The following is a 15,763-nucleotide window of genomic DNA, read 5'->3' on the forward strand; positions in this document are numbered from 1 at the left end:
AGCAATTTCTTCCACTAGATGGCACGTAAAATTGCCGCGACCAGCACAGCTCCAATTAAGAGAATTCAGACTACCAAGAGCCGACTTCGTGAAACCATGCCTTGGGGCACTCACTTGAGCCTCTCCTGGGTGCTCGCAAGTTCCAGTTGCAGGGCGGAGACTGTGTCGAAAAGCTCCTCCACATCGGCTGCGTCCATGGGAGCGTCGTCGTAGTCGTCGTCAGCAGACGTGGAGGAGGGGGAGACCTGGTCGGGGTCGGGGCGGCCGTCCCCCCGGCTGGTCCGCTGCCACACCTTGGTGAGGCGACGGACTGCTCTGTGGCAGCGCTCGTGCCGCGTCTCCAGCTGCAGGGGAACCACCTCGCATGCCACGGCCGAGAACTTGAGGGCGTTGAGGGACTCCTCCAGCATGGACAGGGAGGGGGAGATGTTGACCACCAGGGAGACGTGGCCGCCCGTGGTGAAGTAGGCCTGCATCACCTGTCGCCAACAGAACATTGCGTGTGGGTGCTCGCACATCGGAATGGAAGGGGGTAGCACTCGCACACACATCGAATTGCAGTGCAGGGCCCTCCATTTCTTGTATCCATTCAGGTAAATGTATACGTGGTATTCGTTGAAAATTTTAGCGGTCAATTTCTTCGCTTGGCAACACTGAAAACTGCCACAGGCGTGGCCAAAGCACCACGGACAGTGCAGCTTGGGCCCCTGCACCCACATGCCGAAGAAAAAACAAAACAACGGCGTGCGTCGTCTGCTCCGTTTCAACCCGATTCTCAACGGTAGGGTCAACAGAGATGTTATTAATGGCACTCACATTGGACTCGAGGCAATACTTTGCGTTCGGTGAGGCAGAGTGCAACACAGTCATGTGCTTAGCACGGACAAGTACTGCCATCCCGTGGAGCCCGAAGTAACCAGTGACGGTGCACTCACACAGTTGCCTGCATGCGCGCCTCGCCAGTGAATACAAGCAATTGCTAGCCAAGAAGCTAAAGAATAATCGCCCCATGGGTGAGACAAAGTTGCAGAATAGTGAGAAAAACCTCAATTAGATGCGACACTGTCACGGCGCACTGCGTGCGAGGAATATCCTGTTCCGCAGCCCTGCACTTTTCAGTGCAAAGTAAAATGTTAATTAAATGGTTCATATACCTCGCCTCTTCCCCTAAGCTAACCTAAATGACACCAAACCACCCTCATTTATGGGGAAAATCTCTAGAATTGATGCAAGACATTTTACAGTAAAAAACATAACAGGTCTTAAAGGGACCCTGCAACAGTTACCATCGACTGCTAGGAATGTATTTTGCGGTAAAGTCTATTGTCCCAGCAATCTCCTCCCGTAAGAATTATGAAAATCCCTTCAGTATCACCGAAACTACGCACGATGAGAAATCGCGCATAATCGTTCCTTCTCAACTCGACCGCGGACAACGCGACAAAAGCTGCGCGCTCTCTCCCTCGTGGCGTTCTCTTTGCGGCTCGTGGCGTTCTCTTTGGCGGCCTTCGATATATCACAGGCCAAGGAGTTTTCTCCTTTTCTCCGCAACGTCGAGGCGCCTATTTCCGGTCTGGTGCCACAAAAAAGCAGGCATGGGTACCTGCTCGCAAGTGCGCGCTCGGGCTGGTAGGGCGTTTTTGAAGCAATAAACGTTTGCAGTCGAGTGGTCCCGTTGAAAGGGAAGTATTGAGCTCATCACTCAAACTCCGCGCACACTCAAAACACAAAAGACACGGCAAAACTGTGCCTACAGGTTCAGGCATAGAAGAGGTTCGTACACAGCGATGACGACGGCGGAAATGGGAGAAATTAGCCGCGAAGTTGACCAGTGACAGCCGATTGGGCAGCCATGGCCTCAATGACGTCGCTTAGGCCATGTCAGGGGTGCATAATGAGGAGAACTGAAGAGAGCACGGTCGGTTTTTCCACATCTTTCACAGCGATTTGCGCACTCACCGCTTCACGTGCAATATTTGGCTCAGGTATTCCTGGCAGTGTAATCTAAACGTCGCGCAGGTTTACTTGCACTGCTCAAAGAGTGTTGCAGGGTCCCTTTAAGAAAAAACATCCCCCATTGAAGGACGTCGAAGCCAGGCAGCTCACGCCAAAACCTGCGATTCTACAGTTACTGGGGTTGAACTGGGGCTGAACAGCGTTGAACTGGAGCTGAACAACGAGCTTGTTTCAGCAGTTGCTCAAAAGAATAGAAAGTGTTCGAGGCGAGCCAGTAGATGGCACTGGGTGCATACAGCAAGTCCTGGGCTCGTACTTTATGGGGAGAGAACGCCGCGAGTGCAAACGGCAACTCCCACTCTCCAACCACCATCACTCAGTTCGTTGCTGCTCTCCTGCTCACACAGTACACTGTCGTTTTGACAAATGTTCTAAAAAAACCTGCAGAAATTCAGGTAATTGTCTACTAATGCGCACCATTCTTATGCCACTTGTCTAGAGTGAGAGTTTTTTACAGCCAAATATGGCTGCGAGTAGCGAAGGAAGTTGGATTATTTTATTCTTGTCAAGTTTTCTTTTGTTTCCTTTTGCCAATGATGCAAATTTATATCATAGCGATAAAGTGCCTTTACTTCATTCAGTAATTATGTATCTTTTACACAGATGCAAGGTGTACTGCAGAGTTGGCCCATTTAATCTATTTCTTTTATTCGTACTTACAACGCTCTTTTGTAGACTCTTGTTTATTCTTCGAATTTGGGGGAGATGTGCAAGATGCACATTCTTGATTTTGAGTGATCATTTTTGTAATTTTTTTTTTTTTTCATTTTCTGGGTTTTCAAAATTCTGTTTGACCACTTATCTCCACTTAGGCTATTATAACGATTACAAGTCTTACTTCTGCCAAATTTGCTTTTTTTTTTTTTGTGGACGTTCAAGGCACTTCTGCAAATTTCCAACCCTCGAGAAGGAGCTGATGAAATAAGTCATGGACATCAGCAAAGACGGCTACGCGTTGTCAACCGAGATGCTCCGCATCAAGGCCCTTGCAATCGCACGCCACATGAACATTTCACCTACGGATTTCAAGGCAAGTGATGGGTGGCTTCAGAGAATTATGAAGCGACAACAACTCAGCATCTGCTGCCAGACCACACTCTGCTAAAGACTTCCACGCGAGTACGATGACAAAGTGAGCAAGTTTCACCGCTTTGTTAACACTCTGCGAGCGGAGCACGAGTACCACCTATCCCAGATAGGAAACGTGGATCAAACACCTGTTTGTTTAGATTCTCCTGACAACACGGCAGTCAACCAAACTGGCGCGAAGAGCATCCTTGTGCGCACGACCGGTGCCGAGTGTCAACGTTGCACAGTAATGCTATCTGTCACAGCGGACGGAAGGAACCTCCCCCCGTACATAGTGTTTAAGTGAAAGACGCTACCCAAGGAGAGCTTCCCAAATGGAATCGTCAGAGTGCAGGAAAACGGCTGGATGTCTGATGAACTAATTAATGGTGGAATGGGTGAAAACGGTGTGGGCTAACCAGCTGGGAGGCCTGCTGCGACGCAAGGCACTGCTCGTATTGGACAGCGTTCGTGGCCACCTTGCAGAGTGCGTGAAGGCTCGTCTTGCAGAAGCTCGTACGCATCTGGCGGTCATCCCCGGCGGTTTAACAAGCATGCTGCAACCACTGGATGGCAGAATTTCGACGCCTGTACTCTGAATGGATGGCAGCGGGCCACCACGAGAAAACGCCGACCGAACGACTGAGGCGGGCGTCGCTTCAGCTGGTCTGCTCTTGGATTTTAAACACGTGGCGTGCGGTGTCCGCGGACATTATTGTAAAAAGTTTTGAGATCACCGGGATTTCCAATGCCATGGACGGCACTGAGGGCGATTTGATACATGAACGTGTGGATGACACGAGCAGCGACACCGATGACATCTAGCGAGGATGTCCGCAGCTAGACACCAGATATCCCATGATTAGGTATATATGGCATGATTAAATAGGTTTTTCTATCCGTGGATCGAAAGTTGAATGAAAATTTCACACTTCCGTGGAAGGGCAGCACCCCATCAAAATCACAGAAAAAAAGTGCGGCCCTTACACGAGTGTATACAGTACATGGGCCTGGCTAGGGGGGTACTCCGCAAAGAATGCTACGCGTTAATACAACACTTCCAAAATGGCCATGCAAAGATTTCCATCAATACGTGTACCCTTGCAGCTGCAGTCTAACTCAACATGCGACACTGCACTTCCACGAAGTCAGAAGCTTTTGCTTTTATGTAGTGAAGGACGTCGTCTCTGACCCTGTAAATGCCCTGTCGTAGGCCACACACATGCACAGCTTTGACTATGAGAGAAGATATACCTGTGCTACACGGAAACTTAATTGACAGTTCACTGTACTGACCGACAAGTGCACCATACGAACACAATGCACCACTCGATAGACAATGTGGTGGTAGGCCTTCGGACGGCGTTTCGACGGCCTTCAAAACGGCTTGTGTAGTTGAGGTGTCAGACACTGGGCATCCTCGATTTACTAGCCTGGACGCTCCGCGGGCAGTCCAAGGAACGTATTTGAACCGGAAGTCCCATAGGAATACATGGAAAAAAAATCGAGCGCCGGATCGCACCTCAGGCCGTCCGCGGATGATCCGGAATTGATAATCGAGGAGGCCCACTGTTAGGGCCGTATTCAGAGTCCCTCCTCCACTCGGCTGAGGGGAGGATTCCACAATGCTTATGCATGGAGAATTTTATTTCAAGGATCTCCTCCACTGGAAACTCGAGTGGAGGAAGGGTTCAGAATACCAGGGCTAGACCACTTGTAAGCAGGCAAATGCCCCTTCCACTGTTGCATTTACCAAAACCACTTGGCAGCACCTCAGGTAGGCCTGCAGGTACAGTGTACTAGAAGAGAAGTGTCGTTTGGTGCCGATTAGGGGGTTCCCTTTTGCGATGAAAATTTCTGCTGAGGAACTCCTGTTGTAAGCAGCACCCCTGGCGGCCACTGCTTACCACAGTTGAACCCCGCTGTAACGTACCACAGTTGAACCCCGCTGTAACGAACGCCGCTTCAACGAAATATTTCCAGTTCCCCGTCAGCTAGCCATAGAAGTCAATGCAACAAAGTCCTCACCACAACGAACTATTTGTCAGGCTTGCTTTCGCTTCAACGAAATTTTCGATGATTTGAGCTGGGTTTGAACAATTATTTTACAATAAAATAAGCATAGCGCCAGCTATCTAACTTTTTATACATTTAGGACGCTTAGTTTCACCGAAAACATGCGCGGTGCACCCACACCACCACCCAAAACAAACAAACAAAAAACTCATAGGCGGACGCCATTGTTTGATGGTGATAACGATGTGGCTGGCCGTCTTTACATGAGGCGCAGGCCCAGTTCCCCAAGCCAGGGCTACAGCCAATCCGTATCCAGTTGAAATCGCACAAATCAGGCACGAATGTGCTCCGCTGCTGGCGCGGTGCCGTCATGTATGCGTTACGAGCAGCTGTCCTTGCCGTTTTCCTTCTACTGTTCTTCAAGAGCAAAAATCATATTTGCATGTTTGGTCTTGAAGCCAAGTCATCCCACCTTAGTCACGGGTGCGCGGTCATGTTAAATGCAAGCGCAGAGTCTTGCCTGCCAAGGTCAGTAGCTGCCGTGCCCTGTCAGAGGATAAGATAACGGCACTAGCAGCTATCTGCAAGTAATCAGCTTGGTGGACACGCCTTCTTGTACAGCAATACGTTTTGCGCCTGCATTTCTTCACCCCCCTCCGTAATGTGTTTTTTGCGTGCAGTGAACAAAAAAAAAGATCACCATTGGTACGTTTGTTATCTGAATAAAGAATAAACATGACGATATTACGCGTCACTCCTTATTCTAAACACTATTATGCTGCCAATGATGCGGAAATATACGGGGCTATTTTTATGGCCTTTCCGTGGTGTGTTGGGGCAGATTTCGCCTTGACGAAATTTTTCGCGCGTTCCGTCAATTTCCTTGAAGCGGGATTCGACTACAGTTGGTTTCAGAAACTTCGTTAAATTAATCCTCATTTAATGCCCTAAATAATCTTATTTCTTTATTTCTTGATATAAAGTTCTATAGAACCTGTCAAATAACTGCTTAGTTTGATTTAAAAACTTCTAGGTGGCACCGGCTACAACAGGAGTTCTCTGGGGAACGCATGCGCTCCATACAATTTTTTCACCGCAAAAGGGACCTGCGCTCTCCACTGGTTTCGCCCTTGCGTGACACACCTTATCTCATAGTACGCTGTACTTCAGGTCACCTCTTGCTCCTCAGAAAACAGCCGCAGTGCGCGCTCCCCACCTGGGTCAGCTTGCTCTCCCGGAAGGGCACGGGTGCCTTCTTGGCTGAAGAGTCCCGGTTGTGTCGTAGGCCCTCGAGACACCGGCTGAGCACCATGAGAGAGGTGTTGATGCGGCCGGCCTCCCGCAGCCGCGGGCCCCCTGCGCCCGTCTTGGAGGGCCGCTCCGAGCCCGCCAGGTCACACAGCATCAGTGTGCTCACGCGCCACTCCCCGCCCACGGAGCACACCAGCCGCACCGTGAACACGCAGTGGCTACGGCTCGAGCTGCGGTTCAGGCTCGTCTCGGCTATGCTCTGGTTGTGCCGAGCCAGGCAGAGCAGGCGGTGGGCCTCGTCCGCATTGTGCACGGGGACTTCCACCAGGCCGCGCACAAATGAGCGCTTGGAGCGGTCTTCGCCAAGCTTGAGAAGGGTGCGGCGGCCGCCGCGCACCTTTTTGTTTGCGGGTGCCGCTGAGACGAGGAGGTCGTACAGGCCCTCGTTGTAGATCTCGTAGAAGGAGAGCCACACCATGACCTCCTGCGCACAGGCAAGCCAAGCTCATGGGTTCCCTCTGAAGAACCAATAATATGCAAACATTTTGCGGGTTTAACCTGCAGAAGGCTACACCTGGGCCGGTGTAGTAGAAGGCTCCGGATTAATTACGAGCCTCTGGGATCTTTCAAGTGTGCTGCAACTTTGACTTGCGGACGAAAACACTGAAAACTATTTTCAGTGTTTTTGCAAGGGACTCGGGCGAAATGCAGCTGGAATACAAGATACATCACTGGGAAGACTGCAGTTTGGAATCTGTGCCACAAAGCAATCTTTAATGTGTGACTCGTGGCAAAGAACTGAACTCTAGTAGCAGCACAACACCACAGCCACTGCACCACCATAGCATGCAATGTCAGAGCTTCAAACCAATGCAGTGGAGATCACTGTAGGACAGCTATGCAGGGTTTGCTGTTTTTGACAGCTACCTAACTGCAGTGTCATGTAGCATCCAGTAAAACATGTTGGGAGAGTCCGTTCATGATTACGTAAACAAGGGTTAGCGCTTTAAAGATGTGGACGGTGTGAACGGACACCTCTCCAGTCCGTTTCCGTACCGTCTGCGTCTTTACTGCACCAAACCGTGTTTACGTAATCGTTACTGCTGTATGCTGCAGCCAACATCTACTGCAGATATGCGCTAGGGTAAATTTGTCTACAGGTAAACACAGCTGCCTAGCCAAGTGGTCAGCCTGGTGACTGGTTGCAGGTAGGGACGGAGGGGAGGGGGGGTTCACTTATTTGCAGCATACATGGCCCATCTAGCCTACAAAGTCAGCCTTGATTTCAAGGTTACAACTGGCAAACCAAACAATTTCGACGCGACATTGTTGTTGACGGTGAAATTGTCCACGTTCCCCTGCTTCTCAGCGACACGAACAAAGTTCCAGTGTTTCGTCATTGCCAAAGGGAGTTTATTTACCGTACTTACCCGATTCTAACGCGCCCCCGATTCTAACGCGCACCTGATTTTCCTGGCAAAAAAAACCAAAAAAACCTGCACCTCCGATTGTAACGCGCACGGAACTTTATGACCCAGACAAATGAATGCGGGAGAAATAGGAGATTTATTTCCCAAAGTAATCTCACTCATCTCACTCCTCGTCGCTTTCCGCTGACCACAACATCTCGTCCTCGGTGCCGCCAAGAGTGTTCGCGATGCCACACTTCTGAACGAACGTCCAACCATGGTCGATGGGATCGTGGCCCATGCCTCTCACGCACATCCCGCGAGCTTCTCCAGGGGCGGTATTCTCGAGTTTTGTCCCTTTTGCGTCCCTTTCAAAAGTGTCCCTTTTGGCGAGTCGTGATTGGCTAAAAGCAAACAACCGGAAGTGACGTAACGCAAGCGCGGCAAACCTACTGGCAATGCCCACTGCTTAACCGGAAGTACGTCACGATGAAAGGGACGCAAAAGGGACGTTTTCAAAAGGGACAGTTACAAGAATACCGCCCCAGAGCCGCACGCTTCAGCCGACCGCTCGTTTTGAACGCGTGAGAGCCGCTGCTGCCATTGCTGTTATCAAGTGCGCAAGTGGAACGATTAGACGATTTGTGTGAACGCCAATAAAAAAGCCTAGGCGCTTATTCTTCCTGCGTTCGAAAAATTGTACCTAAGCATGTAGGAAGTCTTTCTCCATGTTGCTAAAGGCTTTGGCGCAATCTTGAGATGGCGATGGGTGGGACGAAATTTCCGTTGTTTCGGCAGTTTCGGTTTCGTACCCGATTCTAACGCGCATGCGATTTTTCGGCCTATTTTCCCGGAAAAAAGGTGCGCGTTAAAATCGGGTAATTGCGGTATATCGCTTTTTCCGCCGTGTGCCACACTCATGTCACATGCACAATCATACAAATTCGAAGCGGTCACCTTTTCGGGGTAGCACATGACACGGAAATGAAAAGGCCTACACGCTCAATAAAGACAAATGGCTTGGATACAACGTCCGCTGACTTCGACTGGCTACCCAACTCATGACAGGAATGACGATAAGGTGGTGTGGCTTGTGTTTTTTTTTTTTCTGCAGCAGGGTTGGGGCACTTTTTCGGGAGATTTAAGACCATTCCAGTACCATCGGGAAGAAGGATAAAAAATTGAAGCCGTTCCACTCAATGTGAAAGCTGTCAGAAGTGCAGAGCAGCGATCTGCCGTAATGGGATGTAGCGCCGTTATCCGCTCATTGTTACCACCCAATAATGCAATCCAAATTTCCAACCTTCACAGTGCTCGCGCGCCCCCTGCCTGAAACTGCGCCAGCGGGAGTTCCGTTTTTTTTTTTTGTGTGTGTGTGGTTGCTTTTCGTCCCGAATGTGCCGGTGTTGCACCGCCAATTTTTCCTCTTACTATCCCAAAAACCAACCCAACGAGCGTTCCTGACTAAACAATTACATATATTTTGTCTCAAATGTACCTGAAGTTTTCTTTGTGCTGAACAACGGGGAGATGTATGATAAGCACCAGTGGTTCACAAGTTTCGAACGTTAACGACTATATAAACTGCTTGGCTTTCGAAGCCTCTGGGTTACACCGCGACCGACGGAACGCCGTGTGGTTCTACTTGAGTTTAGCGAGCAAGCTACGACAACAAGGAGCCCCTAAAGTGCTCTGCACTTAAAAATTGGAAGTATCCCGGGGAAATTGGGAGAGTTCGTAGGTATAGAACTCCGCCTTGCTCACCAGCCCGGAGCTGGTGGAGCTCTCGTCGCTGAAGCGGGAGGCAAGCAGGGAGTCCTGGCTGTCCCCACCAGGCGGCAGGTGGAAGGTGCTGAAGTCTGCTGCACTGCGCGCCCCCCTCTCGGCCAGCAGCTCCTGCTTCAGGGCCAGCACGGCTGCTTCCTCCTCGCTGTTCAGGGGCACCACGTCCTCGAAGCAGTCAGGCCGCACTGGGGCACCCTTGCACACCTGAGGAGGAGGAGGAGGAGGAGGGGGGGGGGGGAGAGAGACAACAACGATGACCCAACGAAACAAGGGGGGGCCTGGGGCACAGCCACGTTCTTAGAATTGTGTGTAGGCAATGCAATGCAATACCCTTCCAAGCAGAAACAAAGGGGAAATGCCCTGGGGAAAAAGAAAAAAGGGAACAGTTGCGCTGGCCTCCTTAGCAACCCTCTTCAGGAAGAAAGAAATAAAAGGACACTGAAGGGAAATTTTAGAAAACATTTAAGAAAACGAGACCACCTTAGTCAACCAGATTTAGGGAAAATGTTTCCTGCTTTCCTGTGCAGCCGTACGGCTGCATTGAGGTGGATGTCAAATTTTCCTTCGAAGACAATCACACTATCTCAGCACTTATAATTAACTCGCACTACTGTTGAGGGCACACTTGGGGTGCGAAAAAATCCAACCAACTGCCACTCGACACAATCCGACAAGCTGCAAACAGCAGTCTTTTGAATAGGAAATGTTACCCTGCTCTCCAACTGCTGTTTGCACGGTGCATTGGCATCCCACACAAAACAGAGGCCACTAAAACTCAAATTTTTGCAAAAATAAATACGACTTCATCATACTTATAGGCATCCTGAACCTGCGTGGCTGCTCGATTTGAGCATGCCACATAATCGAGTACCGTTGAACCTTGTATTTAAAAGCCCTAAATATTGTTAGACCCCGCTAACAGTTCTGGAGAGTCAATGGATTCGTGTAATGCAGTACATCTATTTGTACCAGTTCAATTTGTCACTGTTGGTACCATTTGCCAAGTTGTGCGGTATGTCTAACCATTGGTCCTGACACTAGCCAGCCAGGCTATGGGACCCAAAATGTTTTTTCGAAGTTTTTTTGTATCGCATGTTGAAAGCGACAAAAAAAAAAAAAAAAAAGGAATGTGGCACCTGGGATCCCAGAAGCTTGAAGAGGCGGTCGAGTGTGCGTGGTACGATGCCGGGATCCTTCAGGGGCCCCTGCATTGTGTGGGTCTTGCCGCTGGCAGTGGGACCGTAGGCGAACAGCAGAACATTCTTGCCCTCAACAAAGGCATCCAGGGGGGACCTCATGGCCTCCTCAAATACCTGGCTCTGGCCAGTGAGCTCCGTGAACACCTGGAACGACAATACATTTCTGGTAATCACTCCCACAATTCGAACTTTGTGCACTGAAACTTGTTAGAGTTTAGAAAATTTCTCTTTCGCGAGGCAATTTTTTTTTATGTTAGCGACCAAAACGTCAACTTCCCTACCCTTTCACTTTCAAAATACCAGCAGCAAGCATGATGAATAGACACACAAAAAAAAAATGCAAGGGATGAGTGCTGTAATGATTGTCAAAGCCATTCGCTGGAGGAGAAGGAAGTCGGTGCAAATGCTAGCGAAAGCGAGCGATGAGGAACGATGGTGGCAATTGGACATGTTCCGCCGGTGAAAAGGCGTAAATACAGTTCTTTTCTGTTAAAGGGACACTGTGAACACAAAACCGACGTTGGTCTAAATAGATAGATTGACATCCCCAGAAAACGAATACAGCAGCCTCTGGGGCAGTACCTTTAAAATAATTTTATAAACCAAAAAGTGAAGCTATCAGTCGTCCAGCAGAGATGACATAAACGGCGACCGAGTGGATCTGCCAAGAGTCGCGTGAGGGCCAACAGAACGAGAAGTGCGCACGCAAGCTCTCAGGGAAACGTGCAAAATCTTTGCATGTTAACTTTTATACGTCATAAACAATTATGAATGTACAAGTATAATTCAAGCAGTGCCGACATTCCCAAGCTGCCAAATCGCGACGCCGGTGGCGGTTGCGATGGGTATTGCACATTCAACACAGTCACGTGCCTATTACCTCCAAGTGTACGTATAGAAACTCTGCGCTACGCAAGCTCGTCTGTTGAGCCGTAAATATGATTGCCTTTTTAGAGTTTTCAAATGAAAGTGCATACGCACGCCTGCACAGTAATAGCATGCAAATGTACGCGTACTGCCATTCAGGTGCTCGTACACCGGAGTACCTAAGCTTGTTTTCAAACTAGGCATTGGGTGCAGTTTCAAGTGGCACTAACAGATGGTGCCACGTATCAGAGTGCATCAAAGAGACTAAAACCTAAGAGACGTGTGTATGAGTCATGTACTCAAATCGGTAACAGTAGAGTTGCAATGTTCTCAGCTTTGACTTATTACTGCACAGGGCTTGCAGAATAAGTAATGGACCAGAGGAGCGTAAAACCCACAGTTTTCAAACCATCGCAAGCTGCCACCCTTACCTTTGTGAAAGAGAAACGCTTCTGTTGTTGGTGCTCGGCGGTGGCAGTCGTGGTCTCCACCGTGGTGTCACTTCGGGGTTTTATGGCCGGGTTGGAGAAGGGCTTGCCCCCCACCCGAGGCCGCAGGCGGACGTATACATTTAGTGCCGAACCTGTGCAGAACATAGAGCAGTGAATTTGACAATCACTGCCTCCACAGTCACTTCAGTCAGTTTTGATGCTGGAAACAAACTCTGGCTTCTAGTGTCTCGCTGGTCTAAAAAATTAGAGCCGTTCCACTCAATGTGAAAGCTGTCGGAAGTTCAGAGCAGTGACTCGCCATAATGCGCTGTGGGGCCGTTATCTGCTCAGTGCTACCACCCAAAGCATTTCAAATTTCCCTCCTTCGCAGTGCTTGCGCACCCCCTGCCTGAAACTACACCTGTGGGAGTAGTGTTCTTTGTGCTTGCTTTTCCTCCTGCATGGGCCGGCGTTGCACTGCCACTTTTTAAATGCAGAGCATTTCTTTAACTCACGATGTCACCCGTTCTAGTTGTCCGTAGTAGTCCGCACCCCTCCCCCTACACTATATAAAAAAATAATACTTACCGGCGCCTGGTTTAGATCCCACGACCCTGCGGGCGGAACGCAAGGTACATGGTGCTCTACCTACTGCGCCACAAAGCCGACAGAATGGAGGGCTACGAACGCACCTTATATCCTTGACTCATTCAAACTACGTCAAGAAGCTGCTGATACAACGCATTCACTACCTGTGGGCGGAACGCGAAGCACATGGTGCTCTACCCACTGCGCCACAATAATCATACCCACCTGCTAATAAATGATGTCACGCGACCACGTAATTACGTCTCCTCATTTAATTACAATACAACAACCAACAGCAACAAGTGCAACAACATTAACGTAACGCAAACTACTTAACGTCGTGCGCCCCCGGAAATGCTCTGCATTTGATCGTGCCCCTTGCGAGGGGGATGTTTAGTTTCCTGCCGCAGCAAGAACCAGGCGGCCTCCTGCGCAGACATTTCCACGCCCTTGAGCACGTTCACTTGCAGCTTGCGGAGCAGTTCCTTGTAGTCGTTGGGGTTTTCCTTGAGCATTTTTTTTCGCTTACTATATCGTAAAAACCAACCCAACGAGCGCTCCTAACTAAATAAACACAGGCGCTGCCGGTTAACTACAATATTCTGCCTCAAAAGTACCTGCAGTTTTGTTTGAGCTATACAACGGGGAGATGTACGACAAGCGCCAGCGGTTCAAGAGTTTCGAACGCTTGCGACTATATAAACCACTTGGCTTTCGAAGCCTCTGAATTACGCCACGACGACGGAACACCGCGTGGCTGTACTTCTGTCCAGCAAGCGAGCCATGATGACAAGGCGAGCCCCTACAGTGCTCTACACTTAATACTCGTCCCCCACAGGTGGAGCAAGTTCTACAGAAAGACATTTTCAGCTCGCCAATCTCGAAACAACTGCCTTTCAAAGGCTCGATCAAACTACCCGTGCTGTCCCTGCAGACTACACTATCCGAGGATGCAGCAGGCATGGACAAACATGCGTCTCAGTAATGCCAGCTACACAGAACATGGCCTTACTACTGGGACATGTTCTTTTCTGTGGAATTGGACAGGTGGAATACTTTTTACCCAAGAAGCGCACTTTTAAGTAGTTCCCTCCACACCATCCTCCCTTCCAATATAATTACGCCGGCTATGACGACAAACTGGCGAGTCCAGAGGGGTAACCATGACAATTAGATGGTATGCTTAACTTGTACAACACGTAAACAACCACAAGGTAATACAATCAGCCATGGAATGGGTGAAAAATCAAGTTTTTCAGGTGGTAATAGTGTAAAGCTGCAACTAATAACCATTGCAATCATTGTCATTACAATATTTGCTGCAGAAACAGTGAATGGAACATCCAGTTCCTCTTCTGCTGCCCGTTACAGATAAACTAAGGCTCTAGACACCCATAAAATGGTAGAATACGTATTGCATGGAATAAATCACACAATGCCACCACTCATAAGACTCCGATGAAGTCGCTTACGTGTTTTTTTTTTTTTTTGAGCAAACTCAAAAATTTGCTCCACAAATCATCTGACACAGAGACAAACTTGTTCCACAAGTTTGCTCCACAAATCACCAGCCAATGCACCAAAGTGCAGCAAATTTCATTTCAAACACGGCATTTGACTAGAAAACACTGCCTCTGCACAGATAAGCAGTCTTTACCAAATCAGAACCTTCCCTCGACATCACGTCACCCCCTAAACTCACTGGTGGTGAGGTTGAGCACGATTTGACGGAGCGAATCCACCGGCGGAAGACAGTCCTCATCTACCGTCAGGGCAGACTCAGCGGAATCCTTGTACGGCCTCGCCGACTGTGCCATGCTTGAGTCTGGAAACACGGATGAGCACGTGGCACTGTTTTGCAATGGCACCAAACAAATTTCATTTCAACTAGTGCAATGCTGAGCAAAAAGCACAACTGCCACAAAAGCTCAATTGGGGACGGCGAAAAATGCGTAGTCTGTTCCCCAATCTTGACTTCCATTCATACTGGTAGAGAACAGTTTGTGAAAGTAACTATGCAAGACGTGTGCATGCACAGTGGTGAGCTCGCTTAGGGTGAACATGAGAGCGCATGGCCGCCGGTACTATCAGAACAGCCCACCGTGGGCTGGGCAAAGCATCACGCATGCGCTGTGCGTGTCGAGCGAGGCTATGCCTTCAGCGCGCGCATTGCGTCATTGGAGCGTCTGTTCGTATTGTGCTATGCTGCGCATCATCTCGAAATAGTGCCTCGCTTTGAACCTCGAATCAGATATTTTTGTATCGACATGCCTAATAAAAATAACAAAGGTGCTTTTCCCCCTTATAGTGAATCGAGGTTGTAGTGCCCGAGCTTACTTTAAGTTCTTAATCTATGTCTGATAAGCATTGTGCACATGTGTACCTTCGGTTTCAGTGGCAACCACAAAAATAAAGTGCTATTTAAATGAGTGTCATCTCTTTATTGAGTCTGCTTGAAGCAAGCTGGCGGGTTGCGATGTAACGAACTGATTGCATTGCATTCAAGCTAATGAATGAATAACTGCTCACTCACAAACATTTTCCTTGCAGATTCCAGTTATTTATACAGCGGCCGGTTGCCCCACCGCTACACGCAAGATGAAGTTAGCAGACGACGCTCAGACGCTGCGATGACACGAAGCGCACGGAAAGCATAGCCTTGCTCGATACGTACAGCGCATGCGTGCTGCTTCACGCATCACACGGTAGGTTGCTTTGATATCGGCGGCCATGCGCTCCCAAGTTCACCCTAAGCGAGCTCACAGCTGTACAAATAGAACGCTCCATTGACTAGCATCAAGTACAATCTTAAAAAAAGAGCATAGTGCAGCCGCATATCATAATGCACAAAGTAACAAGCAATGCGCTTTGCTCCCAGTACTTGCCGCCGTATTTGGCGTCGGTGACTCAGTAGAATGCCACAGTTCACCTTTCGCAATAGTACCTTCAACTGCACACCGGCATCTTGCGAAGTAAAAACTACAAAACAGACTTGCACGCCGTATTTGGGAGGAAAATCATGTGGGACCAAACATGACTATCATTATCATAACTAATTACCGTTCTATCTTGCCAAGTTGTCATGAAAGGGTTGTGGCCAAAGCAAATCCCTGTAAGCCCTGTTCGCGAAGGC

At 49.1% G+C, this 15,763-nt stretch overlaps 1 protein-coding gene across 2 annotated transcripts in view; it reads right to left on the bottom strand.

Moving 5' to 3' along the window:
* The window catches only part of LOC144179168 (uncharacterized), a 36,748-nt gene that overhangs the window by 18,973 nt on the left and 2,012 nt on the right, over nt 1-15,763 (bottom strand). For both annotated transcript variants that reach the window (XM_077707410.1, XM_077707411.1), the window contains exons 2-7: nt 14,333-14,455; nt 12,043-12,194; nt 10,682-10,888; nt 9,525-9,749; nt 6,317-6,835; nt 115-479 (exon numbers count right to left, since the gene is read on the bottom strand). In XM_077707410.1, coding sequence (XP_077563536.1) covers nt 115-479; nt 6,317-6,835; nt 9,525-9,749; nt 10,682-10,888; nt 12,043-12,194; nt 14,333-14,447 — 1,583 coding nt within the window. In that variant the 5' untranslated portion in view covers nt 14,448-14,455. The remainder of the gene's footprint in view (nt 1-114; nt 480-6,316; nt 6,836-9,524; nt 9,750-10,681; nt 10,889-12,042; nt 12,195-14,332; nt 14,456-15,763) is intronic.

The sequence above is a fragment of the Haemaphysalis longicornis genome, unplaced genomic scaffold (genome assembly GCF_048455015.1).
Source record: "Haemaphysalis longicornis isolate Haplotype H1 unplaced genomic scaffold, Haemaphysalis longicornis Haplotype H1 scaffold_4, whole genome shotgun sequence".
Classification (NCBI taxonomy): Eukaryota; Metazoa; Arthropoda; class Arachnida; order Ixodida; family Ixodidae; genus Haemaphysalis; species Haemaphysalis longicornis.